Genomic DNA, 21,848 nt, shown 5'->3' on the forward strand with positions numbered 1-21,848 from the left:
ACCCAGGGTACTGATATCTAGCAGTATCATGCTGCCAAGTTTGTTCAAATAATTGACTTTGACCAACTTTGAAAGTCAAAGGGCTCAAGTGTGTTCAAGTTTTAAAACAACTCAGTAACTCAGTAAACGTCCAAGGTACTGATATTACATGTGTAACATGCTGGGATCGTGGCCTACGAAGTTTGATCAGATCAATATGTAATGAACTTAAAATTTATTTTTTTTAACAAGCGATAGTTTCAAGTTCATGGTATTTGTGTAGTATAATGCTAGAGGAGTATGCATTCAAGATAGCAGAAATTTGAATGAAGGAATGAAAGGTGCAGAATAGGTGAGCGATTCAGGCCCCTAGAACCTCTTGTTTATCATTCTACCATTCTGTGTGCTACCCATGTTCATCTGTTGTGTACTGTTATGTATGAGTTGGAACTCATAAATAGCCAGAAGTATATATGTTCATGTCGAATTTTGATGGAATGTTATGAAAGATATGATTTTGTTTATTACAGACTGGCAAGAAAGGTGTGAGATCAAAAGGGAAAATGGTGAAAGCTGGGGACGAAGATAAGAGTGATGGAGACAATGAAGACAGTGAAAAAGAAATCAAAACAACTCGAGGTTCTAAGAAAAAAGCAGTAGTGAAAGGAAAAAAAGGAGGGAAGAAACTAGCCAAAAAGGAAGAAGAAAGTGACAATGAAGAGGAAAGTTCTCCCAAACAGAAAGGGAAGAAAAGAGGAGGAAAGAAAGGGAAAATGGAAAAAGAAAACAGTGAAGATGAAGACGAGGAAACACCTAAAGGCAAGAAAAAAGGAGGGAAAAAAGGAAAAGTAGAGAAAGAAAGTAGTGAGGATGAAGAGGAGGAAACACCTAAAGGCAAGAAAAAAGGAGGGAAAAAAGGAAAAGTAGAGAAAGAAAGTAGTGAGGATGAAGAGGAGGAAACGCCTAAAGGCAAGAAAAAAGGAGGGAAAAAAGGGAAAATGGTGAAAGACGGAAGTGATGATGAAGAGGAAGAAACGCCGAAAGGCAAGAAAACTAGAGGAAAGAAAGGAAAAATGGTGAAAGAGAAAGAAAACAGTGAGGATGAAGAGGAGGAAACACCTAAAGGCAAGAAAAAGGGAGGGAAAAAAGGAAAAGTAGAGAAAGAAAGTAGTGAGGATGAAGAGGAGGAAACACCTAAAGGCAAGAAAAAAGTAGGGAAAAAAGGAAAAGTAGAGAAAGAAAGTAGTGAGGATGAAGAGGAGGAAACACCTAAAGGCAAGAAAAAGGGAGGGAAAAAAGGAAAAGTAGAGAAAGAAAGTAGTGAGGATGAAGAGGAGGAAACACCTAAAGGCAAGAAAAAAGTAGGGAAAAAAGGAAAAGCAGAGAAAGAAAGTAGTGAGGATGAAGAGGAGGAAACGCCTAAAGGCAAGAAAAAGGGAGGGAAAAAAGGAAAAGTAGAGAAAGAAAGTAGTGAGGATGAAGAGGAGGAAACGCCTAAAGGCAAGAAAAAAGGAGGGAAAAAAGGAAAAGTAGAGAAAGAAAACAGTGAGGATGAAGAGGAGGAAACGCCTAAAGGCAAGAAAAAGGGAGGGAAAAAAGGGAGAAAGAAAGTGATAAAGAAGGGACAGAAGAAGCAGGAAAGTGAAGAAGAGGAAGAGGAGATCACACCCAAAGGGAGAAAGAAACTTTTTAGAAAAGGAAAGAAAATTAAAGACAGTGAAGAAGTAAAACCAACTCCAAAAGGAAGGAAAAAAACTGAAAAGGAAAATGGGGAAAGTGATGAGGAGGATTCACCTGTCAAGGGGAAACCTAAGAGAGGAAGGAAAGCTAAGGCGAGGGATGATGACAGTGTTCAGGAAGAAAAAGTTAGTCCATCAAAAGGAACAAAAGGGGCAAGGAAAGGAAGGAAAGTAGCAGTTAGTAAAACAGTAAAAGCAGGAGAGAGCAGTGAAGAGGAAGAAATGCCAAAAGCAGACAAAAAGAAAGGAAAGAAAGTTAAGGATGATGAAGATGCAACAGAACCTGTTACAAAAGGAAAGAAAAAGAAACAGGAAGTTATGGAGGAAGATCCAACAGAAAGGAAGGGGAAAGGAGATATAAAATCAGTGATAAAGGGAGATAAATTGGAAGTGATGCAAAAGAAAACTATTGAAACGAAAACTGTTAGAGCAGGAAATAAAAAAGAGGAAAATATAAAGGAATCACCAGCTTCAGATAGAAGGAAAAGTGGACGGGGAAAAGCTACAGAGACACCTACGGTTGTCATGGAAAGGACAGGAAAGAAAGAAAGCCCAGGTGAGGAACAAGAGGATACAACTCCTAAACAAAGGAAAGGCTTAGGTAAGAGAAAGGAGGACTTGAAGGACACCCCCAGTGGAGGGAAAAGGAGGAGGACAATTTCAGAGAAGGAAGAAGTTTCTGTGAAAGGGAAAGAAGGAAAGGATTCTCATAGAAAGAGACTAGATTCTGTAGATTCCAAAATGAGTGAGGAATCTGCTGTACAGAAAGTCACTCCAAAACCTGTGAAGAAGAAGCCACGGAAGTCTGAGGAGATTGTTATAGATCCAACTGTCATGGATTTGTTTAAACCTGACGGAGTCATTCAGGAAAAACATGACACAATGGATAGTGTAGAGGTTAAGGGTCATCAACCTACACAGTCTGAGATGTCCAAGGACAAAGTAGATGTTCAACAAGAGAGTAAAGTGTCAGAGAGCCATTGTTTGACTATAGCTGATTCTGATACCAAAAAAGACAGCAAAAATAAAGTTGTTGACCTTATTGAGGATGTTAAAGTTGAAAAGGACAATATGGAATCTGAAGCTATTGTTTCAAGTGATAAAACAATAGGTGTGAGTGAAAACATGGATTTTACTAAAACCGGTGCTGATGCTTTGACAGTAGAGGATACCATTAAACAGGATAAGCAGGAGCAGGTGGCAACACATGTACAAACTCCAGAGATTAAGTGTGAAAGTGATTTTGTAACAGATGCTGACAAAACTCATATTAAAGAGACAGTCAGCAGTAGTGTTCAGATCCAACCTCAGATAATAGAGGCTGTCGGTGATAGTGTTCAGATCCAACCTCAGGTAATAGAGGCTGTCGGTGATAGTGTTCAGATCCAACCTCAGATAATAGAGGCTGTTGGTGATAGTGTTCAGATCCGACCTCAGATAAAAGAGGCTGTCGGTGATAGTGTTCAGATCCGACCTCAGATAAAAGAGGCTGTCGGTGATAGTGTTCAGATGGAAACTAAGGATAGAGTTGATTCTGTTTGTAAACAGGAGGTGACTGCTGTTGATACAGAAAGTGAGAAATGTTCGCTTTCTGAACAAGCCCTCATGAGTGACAAAGGCTCTGGTGGTGTTTCTAATGAAGGAAGTGCTGTGATTTCACAAACTAAAGAGGAGATAACTCCCGAAGTGAAAGTTCAGGAAAATATAGATTCTTCAGTTGAATGTTCAAAAATTACAGAGGTAAAATTACAGAAGGTACCACAACCAACTGTAATAAATGACAATAATTTGAACACTCCAAAAACTCAAGACTCAAAGACTTTACTTAAAGAGGTTGAAGGTCAAAATACGCCCACAAGTGGCAGTGATATAGAGGTCAGACAGAAAAGAGAAAGAAAACCAAAAACATATTCCTTTCCTTATGAAATTCCTGAGAGAAATCAAAGAAAGGAGAAGAAACAAAAAGTTAAAGAAAAGAAGAAAACTACAAAAACTAAACCATTAAAGGTTGGAAAGTCATCACAGGCAGATCTAGAAAGTGGTAAGTTATTACTGAAGGAATGTATGAATCTGGACAGTTGTGTGTTATCACTAAAGAAATGTATGAATCTAGACAGTAATGTGTTATCACTTTAAAAATATATGAATCTAGACAGTTGTGTGTTATCACTAAAGAAATGTATGAATCTAGACAGTTGTGTGTTATCACTAAAGAAATGTATGAATCTAGACAGTTGTATGTTATCACAAATGAAATATATATTATTATCTAATTAGTGCCATCGAATACAAGTTCATCCTTGCTGACTGCTATGCTTGGGAGCACACTTGTTAAATGTTCCCTACCTAATTAATGATAGACCATGGTTCAGGACTCTGGGATAGGTCCTGTAACTGGTCGGTTAAAATGAGGTCATTATACAGATAAAAGTATTTTTTACCATGTTTATTCTACCTATTTGGTCAGGTAGCAAATTCAACAAGAAAATGGTTTGTAAAACAATTTTAGTGATGTAAAAATGTGCAAACGTTCCTCAATCAATACCAATAATTTAACCATATTGGTCCTTAAAAAACGACTAAGTTGTCATCATGAGTAAAAAATTCAGATTCAAAGAATTTTTCACTCACTGAAAAGTTTACTAAAATTTCAAGCATGTTGGGTTCTTCTCAAAAACATTATAATGGTTAAATGGGTAGTACCTACACTTATACAAAATAGGAATGGATCTGGACCAAATTTCCAGATTTGTATCTTTCTGCAGTTATTTTTGAAATTGATATTTAACATTAAATACAAAAATTGAAATATCAAGATTAAAAAATGAAAGAATTAATTTCATTTTTTGAAAACAAATACTTTGCTTCTTTCTCTAATGTTTGATAACATGACAGCTGAAAATTTCATGAGATGATTAACGTTATTTGTTCCTTATAAAAATTAAACCAATTCTTTCAGAAACATCATATTTGGAAATATAAGATTTTTTATTTATCTTACACTTGGTCCATGAACTGTGTCCATCTTGTCTTGGATTTTGACAGAATTGCGTATTATTAGCCAGAGACAACTAGATAAATACTAAGATATTTCATTGTCATATATAGATTAGTCAGGTTCCTTTTGTTTCTTGGCTGGGGGCTTTGGGGGTTGGGGGTGGGGGGTGGGGATGGGGCGATGCAAGAGGTTGGTGAGGAAACAGTATGGAAAGAATCAAGAAAGTTAAGACTTTCTTATCCTAGAACCAGTGAAGCTGACAGCAGGCTCTATTTCAGGAGATGACGGTGATCTGAGTTATGAGGATGATGAGAATGATTCAGACTATGAACCTCCCGATCAACTTTACTGTATTTGTAACCAGCCCCATGGTAACAGGTGAGAAAATGTCCAACCTTAGGTTACATGAGCTACCTAGATATAAATAGACAGGAGAATCAGTAGATCTTTTTATGGATAAGCCGTGTTTGATTATAGTAATGATATACAGCTGTTTCTGTACCCCAGGCATTTTGAGGAAGGGGATGTTATGTTATGACACAGCGTCAGGATTTTGTTATATTTTAGCTAAGATAATGTACCGCCAGATGAATTCAGATTTCATGGATTTAAGGTCAAGGTCACTATTACTATTTATAGGAAACTATTCCTGCCTTTACACTGATGTAGGTGACCTTTACACAGAAATAGACAATCTTTACTCTGATGTAGGTGACATTTACCTTGAAATAGGCAATCTTTACTCTGATGTAGGTGACCTTTACACAGAAATAGGCAATCTTCACACAGATGTAGGTGACCTTTACACAGAAATAGGCAATCTTTACTCTGATGTAGGTGACCTTTACATAGAAATAGACAATCTTTACTCTGATGTAGGTGACCTTTACACAGAAATAGGCAATCTTCACACAGATGTAGGTGACCTTTACACAGAAATAGGCAATCTTTACTCTGATGTAGGTGACCTTTACACAGAAATAGGCAATCTTTACACAGATGTAGGTGACCTTTACACAGAAATAGACAATCTTTACTCTGATGTAGGTGACCTTTACACAGAAATAGGCAATCTTTACACAGATGTAGGTGACCTTTACACAGAAATAGGCAATCTTTAAACTGATGTAGGTGACCTTTACACAGAAATAGGCAATCTTTACATTGATGTAGGTGACCTTTACACAGAAATAGGCAATCTTTACACTGATGTAGCTAACCTTTACCCTGTTGTGTACTATTTTTCCAGATTTATGATCTGCTGTGATAAATGTGAAGGCTGGTTCCATGGTAACTGTGTTAACATGACTAAAGCCCGTAACAAGGAAATGGAAGAGAATGGGGAGGAATATATTTGTCCAATCTGTACTGGTAAATACAGAGGTTGTTACAGTCAACCTACTTATAATGTACTAAATAAAAAATTCAGCAAAATTAAAACAAGATGCATTATGAAAATAAATGTTTTAAGCCAGATTGTAAATCATTTTGTATTATCAATGATTGCATGATATATTGATAAAAGAATACAGAAAATATTGCGGTGTGTTATTGTCTAACCATGTTGAGTAGAGTAATCCAAAAGAGTGAGGTAAGATGACATGATCAGTATTCAACATTATCTATTTCTCCAGGTGATCATAAAGGTCCAAAGCTAAAGACAAAGGGTCCCGAAAAATCACCAGATTCTAGAAAAGAATCTACACCTAAATCCAAAGATGAGGAGAGAGTGAAAAAGGAGAGCACACTGCCCAAAATACCCAAAAAGGAAAATAAATGTGAGGTTTCTTCTGTCAAAGGGGAAAAATCTGTCTCAACTAAAGAGTCTCGTCACAACAGTAGTGAACATCGACATCGATCATCATCAAAAGACGAAAAAAGTGGAGGAGTAAGTCCTTTTACCTGTTCTTGAATAATTGTTGTAAAAACACTATTTCTTCTCTAGACCCTACCATCATGTTGTAAACCCACTTCTTCTTCTCCAGACCCTGCCATCATGTTGTGAACCCACCCCTACTTCACCAGACCCTTCCATCATGTTGTAAACCCACTTCCTTTTCTCCAGACCCTGCCATCATGTTGTGAACCCACTCTTACTTTGCCAGACCCTGCCATCATTTTGTAAACCCACTTCTTCTCCAGACCCTTCCATCATGTTGTAAACCCACTTCTTCTCTAGACCCTGCCATCAGTTTGTGAACCCACTCCTACTTCGCCAAACCCTGCCATCATGTTGTAAACTCACCCCTACTTCACCAGACCCTGCCATCATGTTGTAAACCCACTTCCTTTTCTCCAGACCCTTCCATCATGTTGTAAACCCACCTCTTCTCCAGACCCTGCCATCATGTTGTGAACCCACCCCTACTTCACCAGACACTTCCAGCATGTTGTAAACCCACTTCCTTTTCTCCAGACCCTGCCATCATGTTGTGAACCCACTCTTACTTTGCCAGACCCTGCCATCATTTTGTAAACCCACTTCTTCTCTAGACCCTGCCATCAGTTTGTGAACCCACTCCTACTTCGCCAAACCCTGCCATCATGTTGTAAACCCACTCCTACTTTGCCAGACCCTACCATCATGTTGTAAACCCACTTCCTTTTCTCCAGACCCTTCCATCATGTTGTAAACCCACTTCTTCTCTAGACCCTGCCATCAGTTTGTGAACCCACTCCTACTTCGCCAAACCCTGCCATCAGGTTGTATACCCACTCCTACTTTGCCAGACCCTGCCATCAGGTTGTGAACCCACTTCCTTTTCTCCAGACCCTTCCATCATGTTGTAAACCCACTTCTTCTCTAGACCCTGCCATCAGTTTGTGAACCCACTCCTACTTCGCCAAACCCTGCCATCATGTTGTAAACCCACTCCTACTTTGCCAGACCCTACCATCATGTTTTAAACCCACTTCCTTTTCTCCAGACCCTTCCATCATGTTGTAAACCCACTTCTTCTCTAGACCCTGCTATCAGTTTTTGAACCCACTCCTACTTCGCCAAACCCTGCCATCAGGTTGTGAACCCACTCCTACTTAGCCAGACGCTGCCATCATGTTGTGAACCCACTTCCTTTTCTCCAGACCCTGCCATCATGTTGTGAACCCACTCCTACTTAGCCAGACGCTGCCATCATGTTGTAAACCTGCTTCCTTTTCTCCAGACCCAGCCATCATGTTGTAAACCCACTCCTACTTAGCCAGACCCTGCCATCATGTTGTGAACCCACTCCTACTTAGCCAGACCCTGCCATCATGTTGTAAACCTGTTTCCTTTTCTCCAGACACTGCCATCATGTTGTAAACCCACTTCTTCTTCTCCAGACCCTACCATTATGTTTTAAACCCATTCCTTCTTCTCCAGACCCTGCCATCATGTTGTAAACCCACTTCCTTTTCTCCAGACCCTGCCATCAGGTTGTGAACCCACTCCTACTTCACCAGACCCTGCCATCATGTTGTAAACCCACTCCTACTTCTCCAGACCCTGCCATCAGGTTGTAAACCCATTCCTTCTTCTCCAGACCCTACCATCATGTTATAAAACTACTCTTACTTCTGTGACCCTTTAGGAACCATTTTAATTAACACAAGTAACAACAAGATGTTTAAGTTTCAAATTTTTGTCCAATTTTTCAAAGTGGAAAATAACTCATTTAATAATGTATAAGTTTTGTACACAATTTTGTATAGCTAAAATGATTTCTGGTCATCCAATCAAAGGGTATTATAAGGTTGTTTAATAGAATTTAGATATATTTGGTAAGATTTTGTAGCTGACATTTGTTTTACTTTAATGTACATGCAGGATAAATCTCGTTTGGAGAGAAAGTCATCTGATGATCGATCTCGAGGGCGACATCACGACAAACACCACAGCTCTGAACGCAAACACTCAACAGATGGGAAATCAGGAGAAAGACGTTCATCAACTTCAGGTCACCATGACGATAAGACAAAACACAAGCATCACTCTGGACAGAAGTCTTCAGATTCTCACAGACGTGACTCAAGTCACGGGCATCACTCAGGACAAAAATCATCAGAATCTCACAAACTTGACTCTAGTCGAAAGAGTTCTGTAGGCCATAGTGTTAAATCTCCAGTTCTTAAGTCCCCTGGTGTCTTGTCTACTGATACACGTACTCCCGATAAATCTCATGGTGATATACATAGAAGATTGTCCTCGGGTGGAGACAGAAATCTAAAAAATATTAAGGTGAGATTGTGTTGACATTTATACAATCTATGGAAACAAATAGCAAAATGATACCTTCATTTAATAATAAATATATAAAAGATCACACACCTGAAAATCTATTGTATTTTCTGGATTATAAGTCACAACTTTTGTGGGTCAGGTGTGCTGCTTATATGTGGAATTAACTTTGCTACCTATACACTGGTGCGACTTATAACCAGGAAAATATGGTAAAATCATGACTTTTTTTTGTATAAATGCGTTTAAGTTAAACTAGTATATATAGTGATTGATTAAAATTCTCTTATTTTTTAAAATAAAACATCATTTCAAGAGTTATATTGGTTAACACATAACTCTCCCTGTATTTTTTCATCTAAAGCAAAAGTCACGACATAAAGAATGCTTCGTCATATAATGCTTACATGGTTTTGGTAGTTTGACCTTGGGTATCAATGGTTAAGGTCGATATGACCTTGGGTATCAATGATTAAGGTCGATGTGACCTTGGGTATCAATGGTTTTGGTAGATGTGACCTTGGGTATCAGTGGTTTTGGTAGATGTGACCTTGGGTATCAATGGTTTTGGTAGATTTGATCTTGGGTATCAATGGTTTTGTTAGATGTGACCTTGGGTATCAATGGTTTTGGTAGATGTGACCTTGGGTATCAATGGTTTTGTTAGATGTGACCTTAGGTATCAATGGTTTTGTCAGATGTGACCTTGGGTATCAGCGGGTTTGTTAGATGTGACCTTGGGTATCAATGGTTTTAGTAGATGTGACCTTGGGTATCAATGGTTTTGGTAGATGTGACCTTGGGTATCAATGGTTTTGTTAGATGTGACCTTGGGTATCAATGGTTTTGGTAGATGTGACCTTGGGTATCAATGGTTTTGGTAGATGTGACCTTGGGTTGGGTGTTATTGTTAACATGATAATGATATCGTCTAACCAACTTTTGACAGGAGAAAAGAACGCTGCAGAAATGTGTCGGTCCAGGCTGTAAAAAAGATGCTGTGTATGGGACAGTTTACTGTTGTACGGACTGTATCATCAAACATTCTGATGAGTCACTCAAAATCATACGCAAGGATCAAGAGGACCAGGGCATTAAGGTGAGTGAATCCTGCCAATAATTACATACCTGAAAACTTATAGTATCCAGTTACCTGTGTAATTACATCCGTCACATAAATACACTGTTATCAGTGTAATAACTCCCTCACATAAATACTCTGTTATCAGTGTAATAACTCCCTCACATTAATACCCTGTTATCAGTGTAATTACATCCGTCACATAAATACTCTGTTATCAGTGTAATTAAACCCGTCACATAAATACCCTGTTGTCAGTGTAATTACACCCGTCACATAAATACTCTGTTATCAGTGTAATTACATCCGTCACATAAATACCCTGTTGTCAGAGTAATTACACCTGTCACATAAATACTCTGTTATCAGTGTAATTACACCCGTCACATAAATACCCTGTTATCAGTGTAATAACTCCCTCACATAAATACCCTGTTATCAGTGTAATAACTCCCTCACATAAATACTCTGTTATCAGTGTAATAACTCCCTCACATAAATACTCTGTTATCAGTGTAATAACTCCATCCTCACATAAATACATAAATACTCTGTTATCAGTGTAATAACTCCCTCACATAAATACCTTGTTATCAGTGTAATAACTCCCCACACATAAATACTCTGTTATCAGTATAATAACTCACTCACATAAATACTCTGTTATCAGTGTAATAACTCCCTCACATAAATACTTTGTTATCAGTGTAATAACTCCCTCACATAAATACTCTGTTATCAGTGTAATAACTCCCTCACATAAATACTCTGTTATCAGTGTAATAACTCCATCACATAAATACTCTGTTATCTGTGTAATAACTCCCTCACATAAATACCCTGTTATCAGTGTAATTACACCTGTCACATAAATACTCTGTTATCAGTGTAATAACTCCCTCACATAAATACCCTGTTATCAGTGTAATAACTCCCTCACATAAATACTCTGTTATCAGTGTAATAACTCCCTCACATAAATACTCTGTTATCAGTGTAATAACTCCATCACATAAATACCATGTTATCAGTGTAATAACTCCCTCACATAAATACCCTGTTATCAGTGTAATAACTCCCTCACATAAATACTCTGTTATCAGTGTAATAACTCCCTCACATAAATACTCTGTTATCAGTGTAATAACTCCCTCACATAAATACTGTTATCAGTGTAATAACTCACTCACATAAATACTCTGTTATCTGTGTAATAACTCCCTCACATAAATACTCTGTTATCAGTGTAATAACTCCCTCACATAAATACTCTGTTATCAGTGTAATAACTCCCTCACATAAATACCCTGTTATCAGTGTAATAACTCCCTCACATAAATACTTTGTTATCAGTGTAATAACTCCCTCACATAAATACTCTGTTATCAGTGTAATAACTCCCTCACATAAATACTCTGTTATCAGTGTAATAACTCCCTCACATAAATACTCTGTTATCAGTGTAATAACTCCCTCACATAAATACTCTGTTATCAGTGTAATAACTCCCTCACATAAATACCCTGTTATCAGTGTAATAACTCCCTCACATAAATACCCTGTTATCAGTGTAATAACTCCCTCACATAAATACCCTGTTATCAGTGTAATAACTCCCTCACATAAATACCCTGTTATCAGTGTAATTACACCTGTCACATAAATACTCTGTTATCAGTGTAATAACTCCCTCACATAAATACCATGTTATCAGTGTAATAACTCCCTCACATAAATACTGTGTTATCAGTATAATAACTCCCTCACATAAATACCCTGTTATCAGTGTAATAACTCACATAAATACCTGTTATCACATAAATACTCTGTTATCAGTGTAATAACTCCCTCACATAAATACTCTGTTATCAGTGTAATAACTCCCTCACATAAATACCCTGTTATCAGTGTAATAACTCCCTCACATAAATACTCTGTTATCAGTGTAATAACTCCCTCACATAAATACTCTGTTATCAGTTCTGTTATCAGTGTAATAACTCCCTCACATAAATACTCTGTTATCAGTGTAATAACTCCCATAAATCTGTTACATAAATACTCTGTTATCAGTGTAATAACTCCCTCACATAAATACTCTGTTATCAGTGTAATAACTCCCTCACATAAATACTCTGTTATCAGTGTAATAACTCCCTCACATAAATACTCTGTTATCAGTGTAATAACTCCCTAATAACTCACTCACATAAATACTCTGTTATCAGTGTAATAACTCCCTCACATAAATACTCTGTTATCAGTGTCACATAAATACCCTGTTATCAGTGTAATAACTCCCTCACATAAATACTCTGTTATCAGTGTAATAACTCCCTCACATAAATACTCTGTTATCAGTGTAATAACTCCCTCACATAAATACCCTGTTATCAGTGTAATAACTCCCTCACATGAATACTGTGTTATCAGTGTAATAACTCCCTCACATAAATACCCTGTTATCAGTGTAATAACTCCCCACTGTTATCAGTGTAATAACTCCCTCACATAAATACTCTGTTATCAGTGTAATAACTCCCTCACATAAATACTGTGTTATCAGTGTAATAACTCCCTCACATAAATACCCTGTTATCAGTGTAATAACTCCCTCACATAAATACTCTGTTATCAGTGTAATAACTCCCTCACATAAATACCCTGTTATCAGTGTAATAACTCCCTCACATAAATACTCTGTTATCAGTGTAATAACTCCCTCACATAAATACCCTGTTATCAGTGTAATAACTCCCTCACATGAATACTCTTATCAGTGTAATAACTCCCTCACATAAATACCCTGTTATCAGTGTAATAACTCCCTCACATAAATACTCTGTTATCAGTGTAATAACTCCCTCACATAAATACTCTGTTATCAGTGTAATAACTCCCTCACATAAATACTCTGTTATCAGTGTAATAACTCCCTCACATAAATACTCTGTTATCAGTGTAATAACTCCCTCACATAAATACTCTGTTATCAGTGTAATAACTCACATAAATCTGTTATCATAAAATACATAAATACTCTGTTATCAGTGTAATAACTCCCTCACATAAATACTCTGTTATCAGTGTAATAACTCCCTCACATAAATACTCAGTGTAATAACTCCCTCACATAAATACTCTGTTATCAGTGTAATAACTCCCTCACATAAATACCTTGTTATCAGTGTAATAACTCCCTCACATAAATACTCTGTTATCAGTGTAATAACTCCCTCACATAAATACTCTGTTATCAGTGTAATAACTCCCTCACATAAATACTCTGTTATCAGTGTAATAACTCCCTCACATAAATACCCTGTTATCAGTGTAATAATCACATAAATACTCTGTTATCAGTCACATAAATACCCTGTTATCAGTGTAATAACCCTCACATAAATACCCTGTTATCAGTGTAATAACTCCCTCACATAAATACTCTGTTATCAGTGTAATAACTCCCTCACATAAATACTCTGTTATCAGTGTAATAACTCCCTCACATAAATACTCTGTTATCAGTGTAATAACTCCCTCACATAAATACTCTGTTATCAGTGTAATAACTCCCTCACATAAATACCCTGTTATCAGTGTAATAACTCCCTCACATAAATACTCTGTTATCAGTGTAATAACTCCCTCACATAAATACTCTGTTATCAGTGTAATAACTCCCTCACATAAATACCCTGTTATCAGTGTAATAACTCCCTCACATAAATACTCTGTTATCAGTGTAATTATACCTGTCACATAAATACCCTGTTATCAGTGTAATAACTCCCTCACATGAATACTGTGTTATCAGTGTAATAACTCCCTCACATAAATACCCTGTTATCAGTGTAATAACTCCCTCACATAAATACTGTGTTATCAGTGTAATAACTCCCTCACATAAATACTCTGTTATCAGTGTAATTACACCCGTCACATAAATACCCTGTTATCAGTGTAATAACTCCCTCACATAAATACTCTGTTATCAGTGTAATAACTCCCTCACATAAATACTCTGTTATCAGTGTAATAACTCCCTCACATAAATACCCTGTTATCAGTGTAATAACTCCCTCACATAAATACTCTGTTATCTGTGTAATAACTCCCTCACATAAATACCCTGTGTAATTACACCTGTAACATAAATACTCTGTTATCAGTGTAATAACTCCCTCACATGAATACTGTGTTATCAGTGTAATAACTCCCTCACATAAATACCCTGTTATCAGTGTAATAACTCCCTCACATAAATACTCTGTTATCAGTGTAATAACTCCCTCACATAAATACTCTGTTATCAGTATAATAACTCACTCACATAAATACCCTGTTATCAGTGTAATAACTCCCTCACATAAATACCATGTTATCAGTGTAATAACTCCCTCACATAAATACTGATGTTATCAGTGTAATTACCCCTCACATAAATACCCTGTTATCAGTGTAATAACTCCCTCACATAAATACCCTGTTATCAGTGTAATACCTCCATCACATAAATACTCTGTTATCAGTGTAATAACTCCCTCACATAAATACTCTGTTATCTGTGTAATAACTTCCTCACATAAATCTGTGTAATAACTCCATCACATAAATACTCTGTTATCAGTGTAATAACTCCATCACATAAATAATCTGTTATCTGTGTAATAACTCCCTCACAGAAATACTCTGTTATCAGTGTAATAACTCCCTCACATAAATACCCTGTTATCAGTGTAATAACTCCCTCACATAAATACTCTGTTATCAGTGTAATAACTCCCTCACATAAATACTCTGTTATCTGTGTAATAACTCCATCACATAAATACCCTGTTATCAGTGTAATAACTCCCTCACATAAATACTTTGTTATCTGTGTAATAACTCCCTAACATAAATACTGATGTCAGAGTAATTACACCTGTCACATAAATACTCTGTTATCAGTGTAATAACTCCCTAACATAAATACCCTGTTATCAGTGTAATAACTCCCTCACATAAATACTCTGTCATCAGTGTAATAACTCCCTCACATAAATACTCTGTTATCAGTGTAATTACACCTGTCACATAAATACTCTGTTATCAGTGTAATAACTCCCTCACATAAATACTGATGTCAGTGTAATTACACCTGTCACATAAATACTCTGTTATCAGTGTAATAACTCCCTCACATAAATACTGTGTTATCAGTGTAATAACTCCCTCACATAAATACTCTGTTATCAGTGTAATAACTCCCTCACATAAATACTCTGTTATCAGTGTAATAACTCCCTCACATAAATACTCTGTTATCAGTGTAATAACTCCCTCACATAAATACTCTGTTATCAGTGTAATAACTCCCTCACATAAATACTCTGTTATCAGTGTAATAACTCCCTCACATAAATACCCTGTTATCAGTGTAATAACTCCCTCACATAAATACTCTGTTATCAGTGTAATAACTCCCTCACATAAATACTCTGTTATCAGTGTAATAACTCCCTCACATAAATACCCTGTAATCAGTATAATAACTCCCTCACATAAATACTCTGTTATCAGTGTAATAACTCCCTCACATAAATACTCTGTTATCAGTGTAATAACTCCCTCACATAAATACTCTGTTATCAGTACTCCCTCACATAATAATCCCTCACATAAATACTCTGTTATCAGTGTAATAACTCCCTCACATAAATACTCTGTTATCAGTGTAATAACTCCCTCACATAAATACTCTGTTATCAGTGTAATAACTCCCTCACATAAATACCCTGTTATCAGTGTAATAACTCCCTCACATAAATACTCTGTTATCAGTGTAATAACTCCCTCACATAAATACTCTGTTATCAGTGTAATAACTCCCTCACATAAATACTCTGTTATCAGTGTAATAACTCCCTCACATAAATACTCTGTTATCAGTGTAATAACTCCCTCACATAAATACTCTGTTATCAGTATAATAACTCCCTCACATAAATACTCTGTTATCAGTATAATAACTCCCTCACATAAATACTCTGTTATCAGTGTAATAACTCCCTCACATAAATACTCTGTTATCAGTGTAATAACTCCCTCACATAAATACTCTGTTATCAGTGTAATAACTCCCTCACATAAATACTCTGTTATCAGTATAATAACTCCCTCACGTAAATACTCTGTTATCAGTGTAATAACTCCCTCACATAAATACTCTGTTATCAGTGTAATAACTCCCTCACATAAATACTCTGTTATCAGTATAATAACTCCCTCACATAAATACTCTGTTATCAGTGTAATAACTCCATCACATAAATACTCTGTTATCTGTGTAATAACTCCCTCACATAAATACCCTGTTATCAGTGTAATAACTCCCTCACATAAATACTCTGTTATCAGTGTAATAACTCCCTCACATAAATACCCTGTTATCTGTGTAATAACTCCCTCACATAAATACCCTGTTATCAGTGTAATAACTCCCTCACATAAATACTCTGTTATCAGTGTAATAACTCCCTCACATAAATACTCTGTTATCAGTCCCTCATGTAAGTAATCTGCTATCAGAGTAATAACAAACATAATTTTTGGTGTTGTGTTCAGTTTTTGGTAAGATAAGATACATATATTTCAGTTGAAAGACAAATCGGAGAGGAAAGTCTACGTCCTTGAGAAAAAGACTGGACGAATACTGACAGGTAACAACGCTCCAACTGAGGCCAATATCAAAATCTGGCTGGAGAGTCACCGGTCTTTTGAAATCCTTTGTCCCACCAAGAAACCATCCACATTCTATGGAAGTAAGTACCAAAGTATTTAAAGTATTTCATTGTGACTGAAAAAACATCCCAGACAGAAAGTCTATTGTTAGTAGTGTTGGCATCAAAGCTATCCTTTGTTCCTTCAGTCTTACCTTTGTCTTATCTAACCAGCTTAATGGAAGTCTTACCATTGTCTTATCTAACCATCTTAATGGAAGTCTTACCTTTGTCTTATCTAACCAGCTTAATGGAGGTACTTGTTAGGCATAACAGTACACAGTTTGTATACACAACTATTCTGAAAAGTTATTTTGAAATAAACAAAAAACTCAAGGTACATTCTTAATGCCTGATCAGAACTAAGCCTGGTAAGATAAAATAGATAAAGTACTGAAGATGGGTCAGATAGGTATTTGCTGCCTAACATCTACTACTGAATGTTGTAGTGTAATCTGCAAAGTACAGTCAATATTGTCCACGCAAAAAGTGCTAAAATAAGATTACATGTACTGCTAAAATATGTATGTGTAGAAATTTACTGATTATTCAAATCTATGTATGTAAAGATAGGTTGTTATTTAAAATATTCACATATTGGATCAGGACATAAGGATAATGATAATAAATGGGTTAAATATTGTACACTGATTCGTTGTAGGCAAGGAGAAAGAGAAACAGAAAGATCGGGAAAAGCATGTCACTGAGAAGGAGAAACCAAAGCCAGAAGAACCAAAGGAAGTAAAGAAGGCTGATGAAGGTCCTGATCCAGTCCGACTAAATGTCAGAAAATCCCTCAGGGATGCTCTCACACACAGGTAAATATCTAGTCAAATTTCACACACAGGTAAATATCTAGTCAAATCTCACACACAGGTAAATATCTAGTCAAATCTCACACACAGGTAAATATCTAGTCAAATCTCACACACACACAGGTAAATATCTAGTCAAATCTCACACACAGGTAAATATCTAGTCAAATCTCACACACAGGTAAATATCTAGTCAAATCTCACACACAGGTAAATATCTAGTCAAATCTCACACACACACAGGTAAATATCTAGTCAAATCTCACACACAGGTAAATATCTAGTCAAATCTCACACACAGGTAAATATCCAGTCAAATCTCACACACAGGTAAATATCTAGTCAAATCTCACACACAGGTAAATATCCAGTCAAATCTCACACACAGGTAAATATCTAGTCAAATCTCACACACAGGTAAATATCCAGTCAAATCTCACACACAGGTAAATATCCAGTCAAATCTCGCACACAGGTAAATATCCAGTCAAATCTCGCACACAGGTAAATATCTAGTCAAATCTCGCACACAGGTAAATATCCAGTCAAATCTCGCACACAGGTAAATATCTAGTCAAATCTCACACACAGGTAAATATCCAGTCAAATCTCACACACAGGTAAATATCTAGTCAAATCTCACACACAGGTAAATATCCAGTCTTGTCTCACACACAGGTAAATATCTAGTTGAATCTCACACAGGTAAATATCCAGTCAAATCTCACACACAGGTAAATATCCAGTCTTGTCTCGCACACAGGTAAATATCCAGTCGCACACAAGTCTCACACACAGGTAAAGATCTCACACAGGTCAAATCTCACACACAGGTAAATATCCAGTCAAATCTCACACACAGGTAAATATCTAGTCAAATCTCACACACAGGTAAATATCCAGTCAAATCTCACACACAGGTAAATATCCAGTCAAATCTCACACACAGGTAAATATCTAGTCAAATCTCACACACAGGTAAATATCCAGTCAAGTCTCGCACACAGGTAAATATCTAGTCAAAACTCACACACAGGTAAATATCCAGTCTTGTCTCGCACACAGGTAAATATCCAGTCTTGTCTCACACACAGGTAAATATCTAGTCAAATCTCACACAGGTAAATATCCAGTCTTGTCTCACACACAGGTAAATATCTAGTCAAATCTCACACACAGGTAAATATCCAGTCTTGTCTCGCACACAGGTAAATATCCAGTCTTGTCTCACACACAGGTAAATATCCAGTCAAATCTCACACAGTTAAATAACTAGTCAAATCTCACACACAGGTAAATATCCTATTAGACTCCTTGTAAAATATTCCTGGTGATTGCCCCTCATTATGTCAGATAGGTGCCTCTGACCTAAAGCCAAATGTGAAAATTTAAGCTTTTTTATCAAAATGGCAAAATGACATTTGAGACCAGTGCGTCTTATATGTGTATCAAATTGAAAAAATCATTTAAAATCAGCCCTTCATCTTATACTTTGGTGCAGTTTATAGCCTGGAAAATACAGTATATTATCTCTTAATTTAGTACAACTACTAGATCAAATTGTATTGAATGTTTGATTATTTATACAGGGCTGGCAAGGCTGACGACATGATGCTTTCTAACAGTGAGATCAAGTCACTAGCATTGAGTGTAGAAGGAGAGCTCTTCAAATGTTTCAAGGATACCAACACCAAGTATAAAGCAAAATATAGAAGTCTTATCTTTAATCTGAAGGACTCGAAAAATCAGGTAAAAATTAGCTCTAATCTTAACTAAAAAAATCAGGTCAAAATTAACTCTAATCTTAACTAAAAAATCAGGTAAAAATTAACTCTAATCTGAAGGACTCGAAAAATCAGGTAAAAATTAACTCTAATCTTAACTAAAAAAATCAGGTAAAATTATCTTCAATCTTAACTAAAAAAAATCATGTAAAATTATCTTCAATCTTAACTAAAAAAAATCATGTAAAATTATCTCTAATCTCAGTGACTCCAAAAATCAATTAAAAAAAAATGATCTCATATCTCAGTGACTCAAAAATTCAGTTTAAAATTCAATTTATGTCTGAACATAGGATAAAAGTATGGAGTTTGTTACTGAGGTGAAAGGTAGGTTTGAATGCTATCAACATATCTGTTTTGACATCTGTGCCATGTTTTGTGTTGGTATGGACATATATTGATAATAAAGTTATATTGAATATGTCTGTTCTTAATGCAGGGTTTATTCAGGAAAGTGTTGTCTGGTACCATAAAGCCTCACAAACTTGTACGTATGACTGCGGAGGAATTGGCCTCCAGGGAACTAGCCATGTGGCGAGAATACGAAACAAAACATGTAAGTAATGGACTCTGCTATAGGAGAAATGTAGGATAGTAATGTTACTGGAGAAAGACAATAAATTAGAGATGTGTGATGGCTATTTGCCTTCAGTTAGTTGTAAATTTTCTAGAGATGTTTCATCTTTATTTGCCTTCAGTTAGTTGTAAATTTCTTAGAAATGTGTTATCGCTAATTGCCTTCAGTTAGTTGTAAATTTCCTAGAAATGTGTTATCGCTAATTGCCTTCATTTAGTTGTAAATTTCCTAGAAATGTATTATCGCAAATTGCCTTCATTTAGTTGTAAATTTCCTAGAAATGTGTTATCCCTAATTGCCTTCAGTTAATTGTAAATTTCCTAGAAATTTGTTATTGCTATTTGCCTTCATTTAATTGTAAATTTCCTAGAAATGTGTTATCGCTAATTGCCTTCAGTTAGTTGTAAATTTTCTAGAAATGTGTTATCCCTAATTGCCTTCATTTAGTTGTAAATTTATATTTCCTAGAAATGTGTTATCGCTAATTGCCTTCAGTTAGTTGTAAATTTTCTAGAAATGTGCTCATTTAGTTGTAAATTTCATAGAAATGTGTTATCGCTAATTGCCTTCAGTTAGTTGTAAATTTTTCTAGAAATGTGTTATCGCTAATTGCCTTCAGTTAGTTGTAAATTTTTCTAGAAATGTGTTATTGCTAATTGCCTTCAGTTAGTTGTAAATTTTTCTAGAAATGTGTTATCGCTAATTGCCTTCAGTTAGTTGTAAATTTTTCTAGAAATGTGTTATCGCTTATTGCCTTCAGTTAGTTGTAAATTTTTCTAGAAATGTGTTATCGCTTATTGCCTTCAGTTAGTTTTAAATTTTTCTAGAAATGTGTTATCGCTTATTGCCTTTAGTTAGTTTTAAATTTTCTAGAATTTATGCTTTATTATCCATCATGTCTTTGTTGAGTGTTTTCTCCCAAGAATTTACCTTAGTACATTCATTCATAATTGAGAATACTAACAGAATGGATGTAGTGGTGTCATATGATGATTGTCTGTGAAACTCTGTGAAAGGAGATAGCTTTTACATTAAGGTTGCATAAAGCCTTAACCAAAGTCTGTTTGTTTAGATTTCATGTATCTGCTTGTTATAGTCCTGTGTGTTTGTTTGTCCATAGAATCTAGAGATGATTGAGATGACAGAGAAAGAGCACATGAATGAACAGCACACAATTGTGAAGAAAACTCACAAAGGGGAGGTCACTCTGGAGGAGGAAGATCTAAGTACATTAGATGTATGTGAACGAGAATAACCTGAAGAATGATAATTGTTATTTAGATGTCTTGTTTAATTTGTAATCTCCACAAAAAGAGTTTCTTCTGAACTTAACTGAAACTGTTCATTGAAATTATTGATCAAATTTTAATATGGCCAAACACTTTGGAAGAGTTCACTTTCCACTTAATCTTAAGAAAAAGTTCAGTCTAAGCCAGCTTGCATTTAAACAAAAATATTTTAATTTTATTAACATTTTAGTCGAAACCAGAGATCAACAAACAGAAATCAGAAACCCCAGAAGATGCTCCCAAGGCAGACATCTTGTCAGAGTTAATTGTCAATGACACAACTTCCCAACACAAGCAGCATTTGTTTGACCTCAACTGTCAGATCTGTACGGGCAAGATAGCTCCACCAGCTGAGCAGGAACCAGTTTCCAAAAAAGTGAAGGTTGCCCGCCGACCCACTGTAGAGGTAAAGAAAACATAATTGTGATATTGATACTGTACATGGGCAGTCATACAGGCACGGTTGTATTGGTCCTCAGAGCTGAAGATCTCATTGGAATTTTACGTTGGCAACACTCAGCTGAGTGCAAACTTGATATTTGAGAAAACATTTGTGATACTGAAGCCTAGAATGGTAGATGCAGGTATACTCTTACTTACTTT

General features: G+C 36.1%; 1 protein-coding gene across 1 annotated transcript in view; it reads left to right on the top strand.

Annotated features, from left to right (window-relative positions):
• LOC132559794 (uncharacterized) overlaps positions 1 to 21,848 on the top strand; it is a 45,986-nt gene that overhangs the window by 11,016 nt on the left and 13,122 nt on the right. Inside the window, exons 8-19 of the mRNA XM_060224420.1 lie at positions 510 to 3,759; positions 4,995 to 5,094; positions 5,966 to 6,087; positions 6,351 to 6,604; positions 8,525 to 8,935; positions 9,885 to 10,034; positions 16,657 to 16,822; positions 17,442 to 17,598; positions 19,185 to 19,344; positions 19,819 to 19,935; positions 21,077 to 21,193; positions 21,436 to 21,651. Coding sequence (XP_060080403.1) covers positions 510 to 3,759; positions 4,995 to 5,094; positions 5,966 to 6,087; positions 6,351 to 6,604; positions 8,525 to 8,935; positions 9,885 to 10,034; positions 16,657 to 16,822; positions 17,442 to 17,598; positions 19,185 to 19,344; positions 19,819 to 19,935; positions 21,077 to 21,193; positions 21,436 to 21,651 — 5,220 coding nt within the window. The remainder of the gene's footprint in view (positions 1 to 509; positions 3,760 to 4,994; positions 5,095 to 5,965; positions 6,088 to 6,350; positions 6,605 to 8,524; positions 8,936 to 9,884; positions 10,035 to 16,656; positions 16,823 to 17,441; positions 17,599 to 19,184; positions 19,345 to 19,818; positions 19,936 to 21,076; positions 21,194 to 21,435; positions 21,652 to 21,848) is intronic.

Source organism: Ylistrum balloti, unplaced genomic scaffold, assembly GCF_031769215.1.
Source record: "Ylistrum balloti isolate Yb309-2 unplaced genomic scaffold, AGI_CSIRO_Ybal_v1 Utg370966, whole genome shotgun sequence".
Classification (NCBI taxonomy): domain Eukaryota; kingdom Metazoa; phylum Mollusca; class Bivalvia; order Pectinida; family Pectinidae; genus Ylistrum; species Ylistrum balloti.